The following is a 22,679-nucleotide window of genomic DNA, read 5'->3' on the forward strand; positions in this document are numbered from 1 at the left end:
TAGGTGGTCAGGACAGCTTCTGGCTCACTGATTGGCTGAATTAGGTCATGTGTTTGGAAATCTGGCCGTGACACAATACGGTCCCATGAAATAGTCTGTCTGTGCTTGAGGAGTGTTGAAATACACATGAAACTGCAATGTGTCTTGTGCCACACTGTTTTATCTATCTACCTATATCTAAAAGACAAGTGTGTCTTTTAACAGTATGGGACATGGCAGCCAAGCAAACACAAGGCAGGTGTCGATCAGGTAAGATTATACATTTAAAATGAATAATTTCTTTGAGGTGTCCACTAGATGTCCCTCTCCACCACTGCATATTCCCAATTGGTAAATTACCACACTGAATAAGACATTGAAGTTTTGTAACATTGCCAAGCACACATTTTATTCCAGGCTTGTGTGGGGTTTGGCAGCGTGACACAAGGCTTATTATGCAATTGTAAGTCTATAGATAGACTAATCATATCCTTATGCCACAGAAGCAACAATGACTGACCTGGATGAGGTCAGTCCAGGCCCAGCTGCAGGATGAAATGACTGAGAAATTGGCTTAACTTTATACCATCAATGAACAATACACACTGAGAACTCGCTTTGGAACACAGATTTTTAAAATGCAGCGCTCCCTAAAACACTCCATATGCAACTGCACAGGTAACCAGAAACTGACCAGCAAAGTTTAAACAGTAATAATTATGCATATATTAACCCATTCACAGACACTACAGGTGAATAGGGTAAAAATTTTAAATAATAGATATCACCATGAAACTTCCTCAGTTGATTACCTACACAAGTACACTCACCTAAAGGATTATTAGGAACACCATACTAATACTGTGTTTGACCCCCTTTCGCCTTCAGAACTGCCTTAATTCTACGTGGCATTGATTCAACAAGGTGCTGAAAGCATTCTTTAGAAATGTTGGCCCATATTGATTGGATAGCATCTTGCAGTTGATGGAGATTTGTGGGATGCACATCCAGGGCTCGAAGCTCCCGTTCCACCACATCCCAAAGATGCTCTATTGGGTTGAGATCTGGTGACTGTGGGGGCCATTTTAGTGCAGTGAACTCATTGTCATGTTCAAGAAACCAATTTGAAATGATTCGAGCTTTGTGACATGGTGCATTATCCTGCTGGAAGTAGCCATCAGAGGATGGGTACATGGTGGCCATAAAGGGATGGACATGGTCAGAAACAATGCTCAGGTAGGCCGTGGCATTTAAACGATGCCCAATTGGCACTAAGGGGCCTAAAGTGTGCCAAGAAAACATCCCCCACACCATTACACCACCACCACCAGCCTGCACAGTGGTAACAAGGCATGATGGATCCATGTTCTCATTCTGTTTACGCCAAATTCTGACTCTACCATCTGAATGTCTCAACAGAAATCGAGACTCATCAGACCAGGCAACATTTTTCCAGTCTTCAACTGTCCAATTTTGGTGAGCTCTTGCAAATTGTAGCCTCTTTTTCCTATTTGTAGTGGAGATGAGTGGTACCCGGTGGGGTCTTCTGCTGTTGTAGCCCATCCACCTCAAGGTTGTGCGTGTTGTGGCTTCACAAATGCTTTGCTGCATACCTCGGTTGTAACGAGTGGTTATTTCAGTCAAAGTTGCTCTTCTATCAGCTTGAATCAGTCGGCCCATTCTCCTCTGACCTCTAGCATCAACAAGGCATTTTCGCCCACAGGACTGCCGCATACTGGATGTTTTTCCCTTTTCACACCATTCTTTGTAAACCCTAGAAATGGTTGTGCGTGAAAATCCCAGTAACTGAGCAGATTGTGAAATACTCAGACCGGCCCGTCTGGCACCAACAACCATGCCACGCTCAAAATTGCTTAAATCACCTTTCTTTCCCATTCTGACATTCAGTTTGGAGTTCAGGAGATTGTCTTGACCAGGACCACACCCCTAAATGCATTGAAGCAACTGCCATGTGATTGGTTGATTAGATAATTGCATTAATGAGAAATTTAACAGGTGTTCCTAATAATACTTTAGCTGAGTGTATATAAAAAAAATGTATTACAAGTTTTGGAAATTTGTATGTTTAATTATGCGAATTAGGCATTATCTCATTAAATATGTGCAATTTTGCATTTATTTTCGGTATAGATCTGAACATATGATAAAGCCAGGTGCAAAATTATTTTTTCATTTTGTTTACACACAAGATGAAAAAAAAAAGTTCAGAGGGATTTCAGGATATATGCTTTCATTACCTAGGAAATCTAAATATACTGTCCATAGCCTTAAAAAAATCGATTTTCGTAATTTTTTTTGATTAAAATGTCACAAAAATCAGGCCAGGAATGATTGATTAACAAATTCCTCTGAAAAAAATCTTCAGAATACTGCTAAGTGTATAACTGGAAAGTTTGGTGTACATAGGTGCTACATAGGCTGAGATGTTTGTACTGGAGAATGACAAAAAACTCATTTTGAGAAAAAGACATTTAAAGATTTAAGTAGGGAATTTAATACATTTCTATTGGAAAAAATTGCTCAAAAACAGAATAAATGCTCAGGCCCTTAGTAATAATAATATATAATATTTCAAGATCATGAAAACTGATTATTTAATAACATGGCAGGCATATTATCACGAGTATTAACACACACAACTGTTCAGCAGCATATTTCCCGTTCTTTACGAACTCATTGGCTTCCAGTAACGGCACGTATCGATTTTAAAATCTTGATTTTAACATATAAAGCTATTCATGGGATAGCACCAGAATACCTTTGTGATCTAGTTGTTCCTTACATTCCAAATTGTCCTCTACGCTCGTCTGACTCTTCTACTCTACAGCAGCCCACATTCAAATTAAAGTCGATGGGTGGTCGCTCATTTACGGTTACCGCCCCACGGTTGTGGAATAAACTTCCTTTTGCGATTAAAAATTCCCCAACTTTGGACTGCTTTAAGAGGTCTTTAAAGACCCATCTTTTTAAAAATGTTTATTGTCTTTGAAGTGTATTATGTCTGGTATTATCTTGTATGTCGTTGTTTGATTTTTCTGTTTTTAATTATTGTTTAATTATCTTACATTTGTTTACCATAATGTGTAGCGCTTTGGGTTGGAGAAAAGCGCATTATAAATAAAATGCATCATCATCATCATCATATAAGGCCTACAACTGCAGTAACTCAATGAATTAACATTGGCAGAGTACACCACGATACCGGTCATGACTGACTTCAGTAAACAGACGGAACGCGGCATGACGCGTTGGAATGCTAACTTCTTGGTAAATTCTGGAGAAACTTTAGCCTGACTATGTCAGACTTCGTACTTCCGCTCAATTTCAGTTCGCTTCTGTACTCAGTCTGAGATAGCGACCTATGGCCCTGTACCAAATGGCACACTCCGGACTTGTGGACTTCCTTAGAGTCCACACTTCGGTGACGTCATGTAGTGCAGACCTATAGGGCCCTTAGCGCGAGTCCGCGAGGGCGCATTGAGAGGTATTTTTGGGACGGACTCAATCCTCACGCCGGAAACAGGAAGACGGTCTGATTGTTGTTATGGACAGGAGCTACAGGTTTAGGGAAATATGCTGCCTATTGTTGTTGTGTTTACATATGACTCAGTAAAGCCCTGACATTCTGTTCTATTTATTTAATGAATCATAATGCGATGGTATTATTCAGCTCGCTATTATTAGCCTATGTTTGAGACATCAACCACTGGTCGATAATCATAATGTTTGTATAAACTTGTCATAAAAACCGTAATGATAATTACACTTAAATATTTTCTTCTCAGCCATGTTAACAATTGTCCGTGAGCGAAATCTCCTCCCATCTGTTGTCTGATTGGCCTTTCGCAAGGATTCCTGGGTAGTTAAAGTGCATGGAGCCTGCATCTATGCGGGCTTCGCGGAAGACCGCTTCAAGGGTACAAAGGGGGCGCTGCTGAGCACACTTCAGAGCGTTAAAATGCTAAATGGGACGGCCTACGGACTCGTAGACTTGGCGAGCACGCGCAATTTAAGTCCACGAGACCGAAAGTCCGCATGAAGTGCGCCATTTGGGACATGGCCTATCTCTCAGTTTTCCTCCAGCCTGAAAACAGCCGGCCAATCAACGAACAGAGGGCGGGCTGAGAGCCGTGACGTAGACGCTAAACGCCGAGTTTAAGATTGTATTTTAGGTTAGGGAAATCGAAAACGACCGTGGATATGGAGATACGGGATGCAATTCGCTCTGTTGTGAAGAATATTCCCGGCATTTGCAAACTGAAGCCCGAACAAGAAGAGTGTTTGTTGTAAAACATTTTGAATGGAGGTGATGAGAGAGGTGATTGCGTTATGTGATTGTCTTACGGGTAACCAATGATTTTATACCATGTCTGGTAGAGACTTTGCCAGCTTCAAAGCAATGAAAACATCAGCGGGTGCTGTGTATGGATCACACGTTCCGAGTATGTTAATCTTTTCTTGATATCTAATTTTAACATTCGGTGACATAATGGTCTAAATAGTTAATTGATTGTAGTATTGGAAATTTGCAAGGCTGCAATTCCCCTGGCTGGTCACTGTTTTTCCTCATTTTGTCAGCGTTTGTTGCCCGCCAGGTATCCATGGTAGTCACGTGACTGCAAAGTCTGAATAGACAGTAAAAGGGTTTTTTCAAGGCGACCGTTATTATAGAACGTTCCCCCTTATTAATGTTTCCATGGCGATGCGTCATATTTGTCACGTGACACACCGCAGCCACAATAACACTGTATGACAGATATGTATCGCTTTTATTTAGTTTTTCCTTTTTTATTTAGAATATTCATAAACTTGCTTACCATGTCATCAACTATCTGATATTCCGATTCTCAAAAATGTGTAAGTGAGTGTTTTTACCTTTACCTTTATAAATAATTTTGATCTTGATCTATAACGTGAGATGGGCGCCACCATGTTTCTTTGCGCCGCAGTTCAGAGAGTCCTGTCAATCATCTCCCGAAATACATGTAAGAAATGGCCGGTGAAGAATAGAGTAAACTTTATAGTTACTTCCACTAAAAATAAAATGAATCTATCCTTGTGGAAAGGTTGCTTGGTAGCTAAAAGTAGGTCTAACAGGTCTTGTATTTCTGTAATTCACACAGATCAAACGCAAATATGCTGACTGAATAGATTGCTAGTTTATTGAGTAGCCAGCTAGCAGTTCTCTTGGCAGTTTGCTGATAATCCGGTGTCTCAAGTAAAATGCTCAAAACATCTCCTGAGAAAAATCACATGGTCAACCTAGTCTTGGTTATTTAATTTTGATTTAGTCTTATTTTCTTTACCTTGTCATTCAAGGCAGTGGCGTGCACAGAACTCCTTAGGGGCAGGGGCAGAGGGACCAAAAAGGGTACTAAACATTTTTTTTTTTTTTTTGGTTTTTAATCTTTCTTTCCTTGGCAATGGCATTCTAAGAAAATATGTTGATACAATTAGAATGCATAACACATTAAATTAAAATAGGGAAATTATGATAATATTACTAAATATTATTTACTTTACCAAACAAAACAGTGAGAATCAAGAAGGTAATTATGGAAAATTCATTTTTAGTTTTGTTGATGTTGTAAATTGAATGTATGTATTATATGTATGAAAGTGTCATGAATCAGTAACACTTTACAATAAGGTTTCATTAGTTAAATAATTTAACATTAACTAATAATGAACTGCACTTCTACAGCATTTATTAATCTAGTTAATATTAATTTCAGCATTTACTAAAACATTAAAATCAAAAGTTGTATTTGTTATCATTAGTTAATGCACTGACTGTGACATAACATGAATAAACAATTAACAGTTGTATTATTAACTAAAATTAACAAATACAGTAACAAATGTGTTGCTCATGGTTAGTTAAGTTCCTTACAATTTAGAGTTGGACATGGACTTTCATTTCACTGTATTTCCGCAAGCTACACTATGGCCTTGGATAAAAACGAATGACATTGTCACTCAGAATGCGTCTGGAATCGAGTTATACTTTTATTATAGTTAAGTATAACTCGCATGCTGCCGCAACTTTTAGAGTAGCATGGTAGGATAAATGTAATTTTCCGTATTAGCTTAAACGTTACCTGCTGCTCGTGTAGTTTGAAGACTCGCGCGAACTGCTGCGTAGTGCGTACCAGAACCGTAATGCCAGTTAAATCCAAGGGGGTAATCCATCGACCGGAAGTTGAAGCCGGCCGGGTGCCGCCATGTTGTAGCAGAACTTCACTTGCGTTAGCATTTCCATTGACTCCCATTCATTTTTGCGTCACTTTGACAGCGAATAACTTAACATCTGAGGCGTTTAAAGACTCCATTTGTCCATTATTTATTTCTAAAGAAACACGACAATGTATAAAGGGCTCCATTACCTTCTATGTTACACTATGGCCCCGTAGAAACAGTTTTTGTAAAAATAGGCTAACGATTGCGTCATAACCACTCGACTCTCTGTCGCGCTGTACAGAAATTACCGTACAGACAGGAGGAGAAGCTCGCAGGCAATCGGGGGGACGTCCCGTCAAGGGAGAAGCCCATAGATAATGAGTCCATAAAAGCAACGGAATTCTTACTCCTGCTCACTCACGCCAAAGAACTCTTTGCTCAAGTTCCCCGTCTCTGCAAGATTAACGTTGGCAGTTTTCACGCACAGCTACTAGAAGATTAACGTCTGTCAGACAGGTTGCTCACGTCATCAAGCTTAGTTTGAGTCGGTCTGAGTCTGCGCGTCAGGAACGGAAGTTCTCAAAAATCGCTAAAAATGGGCTTCAACTGTCTCAACTGAGTTCCAATGAGATCGCTCTGTCCATTTCTTTTACTGTCTATGGTTAAATCCGTACGAGGCGCTGCAAAGGAAACAAACTCCGCCTACCACTTCTCCGCCCAATTTTTTTCTTATATATAATATTTGTTTGTATTAGTGGCAAGGGTGTGTAAGTGTATTGTTATTTATTATAATATTTATAAAAATAACAATTATTATTTACAATTATCAGAAAAGGGCACAATTTTGAGACAAAAGGGGCAGGGGCAGGGGCAAAACGTCAGTAGCCTACGCTACGCATGGGTCAGAGTTTGCGTACGGTGCAGGTTCGCACATTTTCCCGTCAAGTTTGTTTTTATAAATCACAACTTCTGCGTCGGAAGTGGCGTAGGCCCCTGACCTGGGACTTGATGATTTCCTGTGCCTTATCACTGCTTAATCAGGTAATCATTCATGTTCCTGAAATTTGAGAAATGTAACTGATTTCCATTCAGTTTAGCTTGTTTCCACTGAAACACAATAACAAAAAATTGTGTTTATTAAGAAAGTGTCTGACATGGCTATTTTGTGATATTTAAAGAGATTAAGGTCTACATAAGGTGAATCTGCAGCTTCAAATGGATTCAGCCTGAAATGAAAATTATGTCATCATTCACCCTCAAGTTGTTCCAAACCTGTATGAATTTCTTTCTTCTGCTGCACACAAAAGAAGATAGAGTGAAGAATGTTGGTAACCAGACAGTTGATGGTAGCCATTGACTTCCATGGTATTTTTGTCCTACTAAGGAAATTAATGCCCACCATCAACTTTCTGGTTCCCAACATTCTTTAAAATATCTTATTTTGTGTTCAACAGAAGAAAGAAACTCATACAGGTTTGGAACAACTTGAGGGTGAGTAAATGATGACATAATTTTCATTTCGGGCTGAACTATCCCTTTAAAGACATTTTTATTGAAAAAACCTAAGCTCTTTTATTCTACAAGACAAACTTGTTACTTGAATGCTATGTAGTTTCACAGAAAATGAACTGAGATAATGGCTATAGCTCAGAGGTTCCTCTTCATGAAGGATTTAGCTCCAACACACCTGCCTGGAAGTTTTCATTGATCTACCTTAGCTGCCTCAGGTGTGTTTAATTAGGACTGGAGATAAAATCGGACACCCTTGACATAGTGCTTTCTTTTGATATTGAAGCATTAATAGATTTGAGAAAAATAAATTAAATAAACAGAATTTAACGATACTATAATCGTAGTTAGAATATTTTGTTCAGCAACGTAAAAAAAAAAGAAGATTTATATTGTGTTTATATTAACATTCTTGAATGTGACTATGTATGACAACTGAATTGACTCGTTCTTGAGTAACATCCTTTCTTTTTCAGATTTCAGAGGACCCAAAGGAAAAGAGGCAGTAGTCTGATGTAAGACAGATTTTTAAAAACCTGAACCGTTGGACCACCTGTAGTTTATGACATCAGACTTCTGAAGCCAATTTTATTTTTAAAGGTTGAAATGCTTTTGTCTTATTTTTCCCCCTTTCTTTTTTAAAGAATTATCTTTTAATATATTTTTGTCATTGATTGATTGAATAAAATAAATTGACTCAACTGCTGGAAAGGTGTAATTTATATTTTAAAAGGTTTTCGCCAAATTTTGAAATGGTCAGGAATTTGTTGGCGCACCATTGAAGTGTAGTTGAAATTTTAATGTTGTTTCAACATTAACTTGGGACATCAGATGGCAACATTGTTTGACATTCCTTTTCAGTAGTATTTTCAGTGTTTCAACAAAATGTATTTAGAATTAACATCACATTGTAACATTGATCAAACCATATTACCAAAGATTATTTTGGTTAATTTCAGTGTTAATTCAACAGCAGTGATGTAGATTCAACATAGTGTAACGTTGATTCAACAATATTATCATTGATTATTTTTGTTAATTTCAGAGCTGATTCAACAACAGTGATGTAGATTCAACATCATAGTGTATCGTTGATTCAACAATATTACCATTGATTATTTTAGTTAATTTCAGTGTTGATTGCAGCATCGGTGATGTAGAATCAATCAGTGTAATGTTGATTCAATAGTATGCATTGATTTTTTTTTGTTCAACGTTAACTGAGGGTGCAAAAGTGATGTTGATAAAATATCACTTTGTAATGTTGAATCAATTCTATGACCGTTGATTTTTGGTTGAAATCTCAACATTGCTTCACCATTAACTGAGGGTGCAAGAGTGATACTAAAGCAACATCCCTTTGTAACGTTAATTCAATGCAGTTAGCGTTGACGCATCAACACTGAGTCAACATTGTTTCATTGATTACATGCTATCTATTAATAGTATTAATGAATTAATACATAGGCCTATCCTATTAATATAGGCTACATAACTAAAGTAATATACTTTTAAAAGGTTTTCCGAACTAATGAAAAGTTTTGCCAGCGAATGCAAAGTTTGCATGTGGAACGATAAAGTTTTGCTAGCGAAAGCAAAGTTTCTCTGTGGAACGTAAAAGTTTTGGGAGCAAACGCAAAGATTCACGGGGGAATGCAAAGGAGTTTAATAATTTATAATTCCCTTTTCTCGGTGAAGAAAATATGAGATGAGAGTGAAAGAGAGGTCTTTAAGTGTTATATTTGCACGTGTTTGGACCTATGGCGAGTTAGGTGCCCCATTGGGCTGATAACTTCTAATCACCAAAAACAATAGCTTCACATTTGCACATCAATAAGGAATGTGCTAAGGTATTTATCACTCAGATGTAGCCATTTAGCCATGCACATCAATCAATCAGCGTGTTTCATTACTTAATCGTTATCAAAGAGGATAATGATCAGTAAAAATGGTGATAAAATAACGCAGAATTAACATAGGCCTTACAGCATGCTAGCTTTGCAAATCTGAAAGAAATAAGGCTGACTGACTGAGGTAATACTTGCTGAGTTTTAGTTAATATTTACAAAGGTGTAATGATATAGCTTGTGTGAAGAACTTTGGCATGTAGATGACCTGATTTTGGAGTCATGGGATGGGGCAAAAAAGGGACCATCTGGACCTTTGGACCATGGTAAACACACCATTGTTGGGTCTTTATGGTGCTGTTATATACATTTGTATATATTGTTAGTGTCAGTGCTAAGTTTAGATTCATGGTTCATTACAACCTTCTGAAAATAAAGATTAACTTTACATATAATGACCTATTCACACAGGGCAAACCACCACACTTAATTAAAGATTACCGCGCTATATCACCTCCATCTGAATGTAGATAGATAGCATTTACAAGTCTTGCAATAAAATATCAAATCAACTAGCCATTACTATACCAGAGAGGGTGTCAATTTAACAAAGCCATGGCAACTGGCAATATATTCACACGTGTGCGGTACAATCTGCACCGACAGGGGTCCACCACAGCTGCTAAATCTATTCCAGTGATGATTGGTCGAGACAAACATCTGCGGCTCAGTTACTGGCTGGGGTGTGGAATATGCAAATAAGCGGGACGAGGCTTTATTAAAGGACTCGCACTGTGTGCCGCGTGGAGTGGGTGTGTCGGCAGAGTCAGGCAGCAAACCTGGAGGTGTAGTCTTGAAATAACCAATTTTACATTAAAATCAGCGCTCGGAATTGTTTACAAGTCGTGTGTCTGCTGTAATGTGCTTTACTCAAGAGACCACTTTAAACTGAAGCACTATCTCTATGAGTTCCACAAGGTAAGGACTTTTTTTAATGCATTCTGGTGCCTCTAGTGCAGTTAAAAAAAACTTTGTGTGATATATTTGTAATCTGTTGTAATGTAAAAAATCTAGATAAGTGATGAATAATGACAATGTTTATGTTTTGTCAATGATGACAACTTCTGTTACTGGTTACTGTAATGTTTCAAACCCTAAGTGAAGCACATTTACATGTAAGTCAAAATTTAGTTTTAATGGATAAGTTCATACGGTGGCCGAGAGAGCTCAACGCGCTGCAACTGAAGAAAACGCATGCAAATAGAAAAAAACACACGCAAATTAAGATAACATCTTCATCAGTTTTACTTTAAATACTCACAACACAACCAAATACAGAAACGCGCTACAAAAGTTCACAACACAACCAAATATAGAAATGCCCTTCAGAAGTTCACAACACAACCAAACACATCCGATTCCACGCACTGCAAACCTGCAAACAGCACAGAGTCAGACCACAACGGAAATGTTTCCAGGGGACCCCGATAAGTGACGAACCCGGCTGGGACATGCTTATAGCTCAAAGTCTACTTATTTTATTTTTTAAACATTTTATTGTTTTTTTGCAAAACATACAGAGATGACATGTTTATGTCATATAACTTTGTATACAATATACAAAATGTATTAACAATATGTTAATGTCATCAGAATACAAATGAGTAAAGAAGAGTTAACAATGAGCTGAACATTTTTTATAATAAATAAAGAAAAAAGATAGAGAAAAAGAACATGAGGGTAAGATATCAATCTATACATTAGTTACATTGTACAAATTTGGTCATGTTATGTTTAAATAAGTTTCATAAGAAATGTTAGGTAATGCAGGGTTAGCAAAGTAGAGACTCTCACACACAGATATATAACGCATATTTTAAAAACTTTTTTGTATAAAATGTATATTTATTTGCAACAGTTATGTTAACAGCAATAATAAGACATTTCTGTAGTAAGAACACCTATTCAGCTGATGGACACCGTGCTGCGTTGTCATGGGAACATCCCAGGTGATGTTGTCTTTCCGTTGTCTTTTTTCGTTGCTCCCTTCAGCAAGTGCGTTCCAAACGGCTGTGATGGTAGCCTAAGTGCCCTTTTTTTTTCCTTCCCGCTCCCGGTAGATTCTTTTCCGCACGCACCCGCTCCCGCTCCGCTTAAAATTCACTCTGTTTACCCGCTATCCGCTTACAATGATTTTCTTCCCGACCCGACCGATCCCGCTAAATAAAAAAAAAATCTCGTTTCCAGAATCTCACATTTAAATTCCCCCTACTGAGAGAGAGAGATTTAGTATAACAAATATAAGATGTAGGCTATACAAAAATGGTAGCTAGGTCTATTTGTTATTTTTATTCGTCTTATCAAGATACACAATTCTTTTAACATTTACAGTAGAAAAAATGTCACAAAGGAGAAAAAAAAAAGCAAAATATGAATGAACGAAAATCCTTGGCTTATAGGCGTGCTTTTGCGAAATGAAATCACTTTTTTAACAGAACTATTTAACATCCATACAAGAAAAGAATGTCATGACGACCGTTAGTTCACCCAAAAATGAAAATTCTGTCAGTAATTACTCACCCTCATGTTGTTCCAACCCCGTAAGACTTTCGTTCATCTTCGGAACACAAATTAAGATATTTTGATTAAATCTGAGAGCTGTCTCACTCCTCCATAGGCTTCTATTGTAATTGAAACCTGCCGGCCCAGAAAGTTAGTAAAAATTAGTGACTACAGTGGCTCAACCTTAAGTTTATCAAGCGACGAGAATACTTTTTGTGTGCAAATAGAAAACAAAAATAACGACTTCATTCAACTACTCATCTTGTTCTGTGTGGGCCTGAGTGAGTTCACGTAGTGTAACAGCGTAGCGCAGCGCTACGTCAGAACGTAGGCTCACTATTGGCCAGCTTCACACTCATGACCAGCGTCGGCCAATAGTGAGCCTACGTTCAGAACAGAGGCCCACACAGAACAAGATGAATAGTTGAATAAAGTCGTTATTTTTGTTCGTTTTTGCGCGCAAAAAGTATTCTTGTCGCTTGATAAACTTAAGGTTGAGCCACTCTAGTCACTTGGACTATTTCAACGATGTTTTTACTAACTTTCTGGGCCGGCAGGTTTCAATTACAATAGAAGCCTATGGAGGAGTGAGACAGCTCTCAGATTTCATCAAAAATATCTTAATATGTGTTCGGAAGATGAACGAAGGTCTTACGGGGTTGGAACGACATGTGGGTGAGTAATTAATGAATTAATAGGTGAACTAACCCTTTAAAAGCCCTACAACCTTTGGGAGGTTCAAGGGCCACTGTCATAATAGTTTTTATCATTTCCACTCATGTCTAATTTTTATTGTGTTTCATAAAAGCACACCATTTCTTTTTAGAATATTTTGTAAAAAATTAAAAGCACGATATCTTAAGATACATTTGAAGGCTTTGTACTCACACATCTGGGTTGTCTTTTGTGTGTCTTTGTTTAGAGTTCTTCATATCCTCAGTCCCCCAATACCGGGTCCAGTTATGCCTGCGGATGTGGCTGTGCAGCTGTACATTACTCATTCTCCCCCACTGTGCAGCTTCCTGAGCTCTTATGAAGACTACAGGGCACGCAACCTGGTCAAAACCTGTTACAAACCCCTGCGGCCCTGCTTGAGCTCCAGAGCCCACCTGGAGCCCCCCTGTCTGGGCTGGCAGAATCCAAAATCTAAGACCAAGAAGAAGGTTGCGTTTGCAGACTCAAAGGGTATGTCGTTAACAGCGGTGCATGTCTTCTCTACTTTCGATAATAGAGAACCCGTCCCATCCGAACCTCAGTTTGACCTGGAAGACCTAGAGAACGTCACAGCCACTCTCCATATAAATTCTGTCCAGAGCAGAATTCTAGACTTTCCACAGCCAGCGGCAGACTATCTGGATTTCCGTAGTCGGTTGCTGAAGAATTTGGTTTGCTTGGAGAACTGTACCCTACAGGAGCGGGCCCTCACCGGCACGGTCAAAGTGCGTAACCTTGTCTACGATAAGTCGGTTCATGTGCGGATCACTTTCGACACCTGGAAGAGGTTCCAGGATGTGGAATGCATATTTATGAATAATGTCTATGGTTGCCAGGATACAGACACATTCTCATTTGCCATTGAATTACCTGGGTATGTGGCACCTCAGAATAAGTTAGAATTCTGCATTAGCTATAGAACTGGAGAGCAGACTTACTGGGACAACAACGATGGCCGAAATTATGGACTTGTTTCAACATCTTGGCAACAAAACAATAAATGGAATTCCTCAACTCAGAGTAAGAAACCAAATGAACCCAGGAAGTTAGGCAGGAAAACACAAGACAAAACACAAGTTTATAAATGTAAAAGTCCTCTCCAATCCAATAGCATTTTCCCACAGTGGCAGAGTTGGGGAAACATTGCAACCTGCAGCCCCTACTGGTGACTTGAGCTGACGTAATTAACTAGCTAACTATCCAAAAGTGTTAAGCTTTTAGCAACAATATTTCTCTCGGCATGACAACAGAAGAAGATTAACATTCTCTTAAAAGCCTTTAATATGATTTACCTGCTGATTAGAAGTAGAACTTTACCAGATTGGAGAGGGAACAGAGGCTGGTTAAAATTACATGTTGCTACTGTGCAATACAGCATGTTTTATTCTTTTGTTAAAGTAAAACGTATGTGATGACCCCTTTTCCTGAATAGCCAAACACATCTGTAAACAAGACCACTGGGGGTCTAGAGTAAACACTATATAACTGCTTTGTCAGTTTATTGTATAAAATGTGCCTTTGTCTGTGCTAAGAGAACTTTTGTTAAACTGCTGCCATTTTGTGTCACATATGCTGACTGTGCACTATAAAAAATGAAACCAAGAACAGATCAAGTCGGATTATTTGAAGAGGATATATCTAAAGCCTGTGTCTTAATGGCCGATTTTCTACGGAGCTCCTAAAGGGACACGGTGATGGAAAAAACAGGAGATGGGCGGAAAAACCTGTCAAACCTTTGTGCTCCCAAACATTTTGCTAGAGAACGCAAACGCATGACATGTAATTTTTCCTCCCGTGTCATATTTGTTTTCATCACTATGTCCCTATAGGGCTCTAATTTCAGTTGAATATTTTATAATGGAAGAGATGAACCGTTGGTGTGCAACCAGTGAGGTTATCCTTCATACTGAAGGGGTCAACTTTAACTGGTTACAAAAAATGTTTTTAGGTAAAAGAAAGAAATATTAATATTTATCATGTTTAATATGTACTCCTTGAATAAATTGGTCTTAAAATTAATTTGGTTTAGATCATTTTGTTTATCAAGCTTTTTATTTGCAAGATGTGCATATGTTTGGGTGTCTCTTTTTTAAAAAAAATGTTTGGTTTGGATGTTAGAAATGTAATTTTCTGAATTTTATGCAATTGAATGCAACATGCTAAATAAATGGTTTCTGTGCCTTAGGATCTGCTGAGCAAATGACTTAATTTTTTTTTATGTTTTAAGTGCAATTCAGTGAATATGAGGTTGTGATATTATGCATGAATCAGATGTGAAGATAAGAATGGCTGTATTTTATTAAAGAAAGAATGGATGCCTTGGTAAATGAGTATGTATTTGATGGGATTTTTCTTAAATTAATAAAAATTCACATTGTCAGATTCTGTTTCTAAATGACTTGAGTCAGTGAGAGTATATACTGTACGTCTGATCTGCCCAATGTATAGACTTCATACTTTCTTGCCAAAGTGACAAGAATATTGTTTCGGTCTGGGGACAATTTAGCAGGCAATGTTGCATGAAAAAACAAACACCCGTGACAGTGAGACCTGAGTTCCTTTACTCTTGTAGCTGTAGTGCAATGTTGAGTCAAGTATTCAAGTTAAACACTCAAGCACCAGCAAATATGTGAATAATAATGCAGTTTCCGAGGACTTCGAGAGAAGATAAGTTGGAGTATGACACCTGGGTTTTATGGATATGTGAATCAAGGGCTTATAAAATGCTTTTATATAAAGCTCTCTTTAAATTCATAAAAGCACTTGAAGCAGCCAAAGGTTCAATGTTAGCTCAGGGATTTCTCCGCTCAATGAGGAATGCAGAGAATGTTGAGAGATTTCCATTTTCCTACTTTGTTTTTTTAAGCATTCATGCATATATGAAACAACTCTTTAACACAGAGAAAGGATGGCTGATTTAGACTGAAGAGTAGACCTCTGATAACCCTGGATATCAACACCCTCTGCCAGATCATGTACAGAACACACAGTTCAAAAAAACATACCGTCATGCCAACCTTATTTCAGCTGGTCACCATTTATTAAATCAATGAAAAGGGAACACCATGTTGATAGCAGAGATTCTTTCAGGTTGCTCCATTATCAATTTTAGTGTTCAGACTGTGGTAACCAGTTAAATATATAACATGCACTGTGAGAAAAATATGGAGAACATGTCATGCCTCTGTTGGGCAATGCAACTGAATTTTAATTATATTAAAAAGTAATGCTAAAAGGTCACACAGGCGCAATCACACATACATCCACTCAAACTGCATATCAAGTGGCCGCCAAGTATTTTGCAACTCTTATCTCATTCTTGTGTGCCAATTCCTAATGGAAAACCCAAAGATTTTTAATGTATTTGTCTATCTGTCAGATGTGTCTATTTGTCTATCTGTATTTATGTATTTGTCTATCTGTCAAAGGGACAGCATGACAATAAATAGGCTTTACTGTTTCAGACTGATGATATTTCAACTTTGTGAAATATGTGTGAAATAGGTCAAATGACTCCGCTCTTTCCTATAGCAGGTTTGCAATTCACCTTAACTGCAGTTGCTTAGAAAGATAAGAGTTTCTTGGAGCAAAAATGTTCACGACTACCTTATAGTGCCTCGGCAATCCTTTTTTAGTCTCCAAACCTTAAGCCAAAGCAGGACATTTGCCTTGGTCTCCATTTTTTAATGATTCTAAAATTGAAGTTATGCAAACATTCGAGGGCAGATAGAGAGCTGGTCGGGGGCAGGAGCCATAAACAGGCCTAAGAGATGGCAGGAGAACAGTGCAGCATTCACAGTCAGTCAAGAACAAGGTCTCTCTTACTGAGTGCAAGGGGAGCTGGAGCGGAGTATGGAATGGATTTGTTAATACAGCTGTGATTTCCTGGTCTGCAAAGCATATGTTTTCCCCCGGGTATTGGCATTACAAACTCAAAGGTTTCATTTGCTTTTTTATTTCCTGTAGACGAATTGCAAACACGTGCAAGGATCCATGCACAGGATTCCGATTCAATGCAAACATAAATTCTTGTCTTACATTGTTTCTTCATCCTGCTATTCTGACAGTTTACCTAATGTGATATCTGATATAGTACATTTGTACAGCACAGGACACCAGAGCCAGCAGTCCATAAACATATGGCACAGATCTTAGACTACTCTCCTTCACAAACAAATTCTGTATCTGCATTAGGTCAAAGCTTTCATTAATTCCAGTTCAGTGGTGGACACCACCCTTTTTACAGTTTGCTTTTGCCAGTACTTGGTCAATGAGCCATTGTTTGAGTTTGGTATGAAGTCATCTAGAAGCAGGAACCTCATTTTATAAGGTGCCAGTACTGGAAAATATTATTTATTTTGTTCCATTTAGCTGAAAGAAGTCATTTTTGCTGAAACTCCCAATCACAGTGTGCACACATGTATAAAACTGCTCAGAACTTTGCTTTCATGAAGAAAATAAGCATGAGTCACAGTTTTAGTGGTGAATCATCTTAACTTGCTACTGTCTTGTGTTTTTGCAAGCCTCATGTTTACTGTTGAAAAAGAAGGAGAATAGTGTTTTGTAAAGTCGGCATAAAACGGAAGTTGCGACTTTTCTTCCCTAGTGTAATGTATATCCGAGTGAAACACCTTCTCGAACAAGAAAAAATTTATGGGATTGTGTCCATCGGAAATTGTCTAGATCATTATTGTTTGCTAATGCCGTGATCTCATGTGAGTGACAGGTTGCCCCGCCCACGTCATCAGAGAAGAGATACCAATGCACTGGAAACAAAATTGTGTATAAACAATTTTTACTGAGAAGTAAATTTCACAAACAATAACAAAGAAATGGCAAGTGACACATTGAATTACACATGAAAAGGAAAATAAGAACATTTTATGGTGACTTTAAGTGTTGAAAATGTTATAGTTTGGACTATAGTTATAAACATTTTTTTGATTTGATGTTTCATAAATTACATTTGACCATAGATATTTAGTTAGAAGAAAGCTGGGTTAAAGGGCCGTTCACACCAAGAACGATTACTTGTCACGGTTTGCAGGTTTGTCTGGTCATTCTGACTGTTTGTTGTGTGCTGTCATTGGTCTGATTTCCTATCAGCGTTGCCTAGCTACCAACTGCGCTGTCGAGCTAATCAGATCAGCCGCACCTGGTCATCATCGTTCCCTATAGTCAAGTCAAGTCAAGTCACCTTTATTTATATAGAGCTTTTTACAATACAGATTGTATCAAAGCAGCTTCACAGTGATAACATGAAAAAAATAAGCATGGGTCATAATTTATATGACTATATGTAGTCTACATATAGTCAAGAGTATATGTAGTCTTGTGTTCTCTTTCATCATCTCGTGTTCGAGATCCACCTATTGGAAGGGCATCCCTACCTGGCCTCTGCAGAAGCATCCAATTTCACCAAGTCTGGCAAGACCGACAGAAGCGCGCAGCCAATGCCAGGTAAGGCCCCACCCCCTTACCTGCGGGCATAGAAAGCCTGCATGCGCTACTGTTCTCCAGTTGACATTCGCTTCTCGCGATCTCTGTACTGACACAGCTCGGTTGGATTTACGCTGCTCACCTTACGTGTCTGCAGGAGGACAAATCGCCAGATCAGCCTCCGCCAGGCATGACAGCTGTTTCTCTACCAAGTTTAGCTGTGTTTGCTACTGAGCCGCCCACGCTCTCGCATCTTCTCATCTGTTTCCTTTTCCACGGCTGCCTGCCACGGATGAAGAAGGACGGCTCTCTCCGCCAAATCTTGGACCTCCGTGTGTTGGACAAAAATTTGAGGAAATACAATTTCAGAATGTTAACTCATGGCTCGCTCGCCCGCGCCATAAAACGGAACGACTGGTTCACATCGGTCGACCTGAAAGATGCTTTCTTCCACATAAGCATTTATCCGCCACACAGAAAGTTTCTTCGTTTCGCCTACCAAGGCACATGTTACGAATTCACAGTTCTTCCATTCGGGCTCTCATTAAGCTCTCGGAGTTTCTGTCTGTGTGCGGAGGCGGGCTTAACACACATGAGAATGTCAGGTCTGAGGATTTTGACATACATAGACGATTGGCTCATTATAGCCGAATCAAAGGAGAAAGTGTTGCAGGACACCTGCCGTGTGCTCACACACATCACATCTCTTGGGTTCAGGGTGAATGTGAACAAGAGCAATTTTACACCCAGTCAGACTGTGATTTTCCTGGGCTTGGAGTTGAACTCAGTCTCAGTTTGTGGCCGAGCAGACTATGTTCAGTGCACATAAATTATTTAGAGTTTATGACCATATGGAAAGCTCTGAATAATTTTCTGCCTCGCCTGCAGGGACATCATGTGCTCGTACGCTGCGACAATACCACGGCAGTGGCTTACATCAACCATCAGGGCGGCGTGCGCTCATCGAAACTTTAGCTCTAGCTAAAGCTCTAGCTCACAAGCTTTTGGTGTGAGCAGACATTTTTTTTCCTGTCGTTAAGTACGTCGTATGTCGTACTCATGTTCCAGGCATTCTGAACAGAGGCGTGGACCGTCTATCGAGGGGGAACCCAATTTATGGAAATTGGCGCCTCCACCCTCAGATAGTGGGTATGATATGGATGAGATTCGGACAGGCAACCGTAGATCTATTCGCCTCGCGCGAAAACTACCATTGTCCTATGAATCCATCCTACTTTTAATAGCTAGTGCACTTAAGACAGCAAATGACAAATGGAGCATGCTTAAAATAAGTGTTTATTGGTGGTTGGTGTGGACCCTAACATAGTTATCATTACCGTTATTATAACAGGCCTTAAGGCATATCACAAGAGTTGCTCTAACCCTATTTTTGTCAGTTAAGTTTTTGAAAGTCGGTAGTTAAATTTAAAGTATATATTTTTTTTATATAAATGAACAATCGTTTTGTTTAAATTAAAGTGAACTTTTGTGTTTTCTGAAAAGCATTACATCTATTTCCATTTGTTTGAATGAGAATTTACTATATAGCTAAGCACGTTTCCAGAAACAAAAAATGGACAAAATGTAAAAATTATACTTAGCATTAGTTTAAAGAGTTTTTCTAATTCAGCAGTTACTGTAAGACATGTTTTTCTTTTTGTTCTAGGGACTAAAGTGAAGCCAATAGAAATGGAAACAAATCTCATATTCAGGCACCTCAGAGCTGTGCAATCTCAGAGTTACAGTCATATACACATACATGGGGTAATGGGTTTCTTTCCACTCTCACATCTCCTTTAGGGTCTACAATCTTTCACTGCAATGCATAGAGCCATATACATGAACCCAGTGAACTTGACATGCAGATGATATATTTAACCGACCTACAAGCTGGTTTGAGCTATTCCTCTGAGGGCATTTTCAGTATTTGAAACCTACCCACCCATACTTACACACACAATTTCACTCTTGCAGACGATAAGCAGAGATTGCAAAGCATCATGATGCAATGAGCCCCAGACTTACACATACAGCTCTTTAAATCACATGATTAAACTCAACACCAGTTCTTTTATCCATGGTTTCACTGCCAAATATAGTAGGCTACACCTTAATTGTAATGTTTTTTTGTTGTATATGTGTGATGTTTTTGTTTTAAAACCAGGCCTGTATTACATTTATATGGACGTAAACATATATATTTGCAAAATTTTATTAAAACAATATTATCAAAATTGTATGATAATTATTTTTATTATAATAATAACAATAATCAATACTTCATTTTCATGCAAGGGTCAATATTACCATAATAGGGAGTCAAACATTTGTAACTTATTGTTAATTTATTAGGAAAATTAAGAAATTATTCTATAGCAAAGCTTTGACTGTATCATATGTATAAATCTCACCATGATGACTTTTTTATTTATTTTTGTAAAGTTGGTTGTGAAGTAAATAAACAAGTTGACCAATCAGGATCATCCTCTCAGTATCCAGGACATCTCTGTCCACTCTACCTTCATGACTAAACACTGTGATAGTTCACTGGCTGCCACGGTCATGTGATCAAATATTGCATTACCTACAGGAAGACTTGCACACATGGAGACAGAAATAGCTGTAGTGTTGTGACAGATGTGTGTTGGCTGTGTGTCTGTGCTCCCTATGAGATGTCTAAATAAGATATTGAATATTGTAACTTGTATCGGATTAAAGAAACAACTGAACATTATAATGTTTTATTGTACATTAAATAGTGTCATAAGTTCAAGATGACTTGCGTATCAGCCAAGAGCAACATAAACAAAAATACAGCACATTTTTGTATATGTTGGTTGCTCTTGGCTGATACGCAAGTCATCTTGAACTTATGACAGCATGAATAGCATCGTGCAAAAACAAATGTTTTCTGTACCCCATGTTATACTGTAGAAATGCTCTGTTCACAGTCAGTCATGATTCATTAATTCCACAAGCGTCCAATAATGGGGTGTTGCAGAGGTGAAGTAAGTAATATTTGGCTGGTCATGTGATCTCCACATGGTGGCTTGAGGCTTCCATGTAAAAAAAAAAACAAAAACAAAAAAAGTAGCTTTTATTAAACTGTTTTACAACAATTCTCAAGTACTATGTCTTTTCTTTATATGTATGTGGCTTTAATAGAGTAAAAGTGTGTTTTCAGCGCCAAGGAAGGGCATTTCACACTAGCAATGTGCCTGTGATACAAGATATGAATGCCTGAGCTTCTTCTATTCCTGACTCTGAGCTGTATCACCTTTACAATCTGGCAGAGAACTGCACATATCATGACATACATGAAAGATCATATAGCAGACACCATTCATTCATGTTCACAGTTCACACATGTATACTGAGCTTATCGCAATGAAAGAAAAGAGACACATCTGAACTGGGAGTCAGTGTAAAGAGAATGATTGTTCCACAGCAACTATGGACTATGAAACAGGACAAAATCCACATGGATACTGATAGAGCAGATGGTGTTCTCTCAACTGTTATTCATAGTAGCAGAGGACTTTAGTTCACAATGACTTTCAGGGATAAAGTACAGCTAGGTGCAGGGATTGGCAGAGCTTGTGTTGTGTATGAGTGGAAGGATAGATTAGGGTCCTGCAAGGTCCCTGGGCATCAGCCTCTTTTCAGTTTTTACATACTTTGCTGTTATTGGTCTTTTCTTCCATACAGCTATTTAAATATGTATTGTCATTTTTACATGACTTTATGTAGATTCTCATGCACAGTCAACAGGTCTGATGCCATTTCATTTTCACAGAAGCAAAGCATAAAAACTAAGCTTACCTATAACTTGTTTCCTTTGGAAAAAGCAAATCTATTTCTCATGATTTTTGAACTGGGTTTCTTAAAAGTAAGTTTATGTTCTGTGTGATTGGTGGAACAACAAGTTTAGAGTCGGAACAGGATGACTAGCTGGAGAACGGAATGTGTTTCACACATTCACTGCTGATAAGACACCAACTCAAACATGAACTTTTGCAAAAACCTAAAATGAAAAGCTATGTTTGTGTTTATCAAGTCAAGTCAGCCTCATTTATATAGCGCTTTTAACTATGTAGATTGTTCCAAAGCGGCGGCTTCACAGTGATAACAGGAAATAAAAGTAACAGATTGTTTTGGCTTTATGGCAGCTCTAGAATAAAATTATTTTCCAGCTAAAGTTAGTTTTGATTGATTCACTTCCGTCGCAACGATCTTAGTTATTAACTTAGGCGCTGCTAACGCGACACCGTTTTAACAAAAAACTCTTAAGTTTAAAACTTTAAAAACGCAAACCTGTGAGAACGCTGATAGCGTGCACATGTGTATTAAGAGTTCATTCTATAGGTAGCGTGTTTGAATATATATGTGCGCAGGCATGTAGTCCTTCCCTAAAAAAAAAAAAAAAAA

At 38.3% G+C, this 22,679-nt stretch overlaps 1 protein-coding gene across 1 annotated transcript; it reads left to right on the plus strand.

The window, feature by feature from the left end:
- The first annotated feature begins 10,367 nt into the window (after positions 1-10,367).
- On the plus strand, positions 10,368-14,202 carry ppp1r3ca (protein phosphatase 1, regulatory subunit 3Ca). The gene is made up of 2 exons (XM_056264271.1): positions 10,368-10,514; positions 13,021-14,202. The coding sequence occupies exons 1-2, from the start codon at positions 10,501-10,503 to the stop codon at positions 13,979-13,981; spliced, it is 975 nt and encodes a 324-aa protein (XP_056120246.1). The 5' UTR covers positions 10,368-10,500; the 3' UTR covers positions 13,982-14,202.
- Positions 14,203-22,679: the final 8,477 nt, after the last annotated feature.

This window comes from Rhinichthys klamathensis, unplaced genomic scaffold (genome assembly GCF_029890125.1).
Source record: "Rhinichthys klamathensis goyatoka isolate OS25496 unplaced genomic scaffold, OSU_Roscu_1.1 h1tg000220l_1, whole genome shotgun sequence".
NCBI classification, from domain to species: Eukaryota; Metazoa; Chordata; class Actinopteri; order Cypriniformes; family Leuciscidae; genus Rhinichthys; species Rhinichthys klamathensis.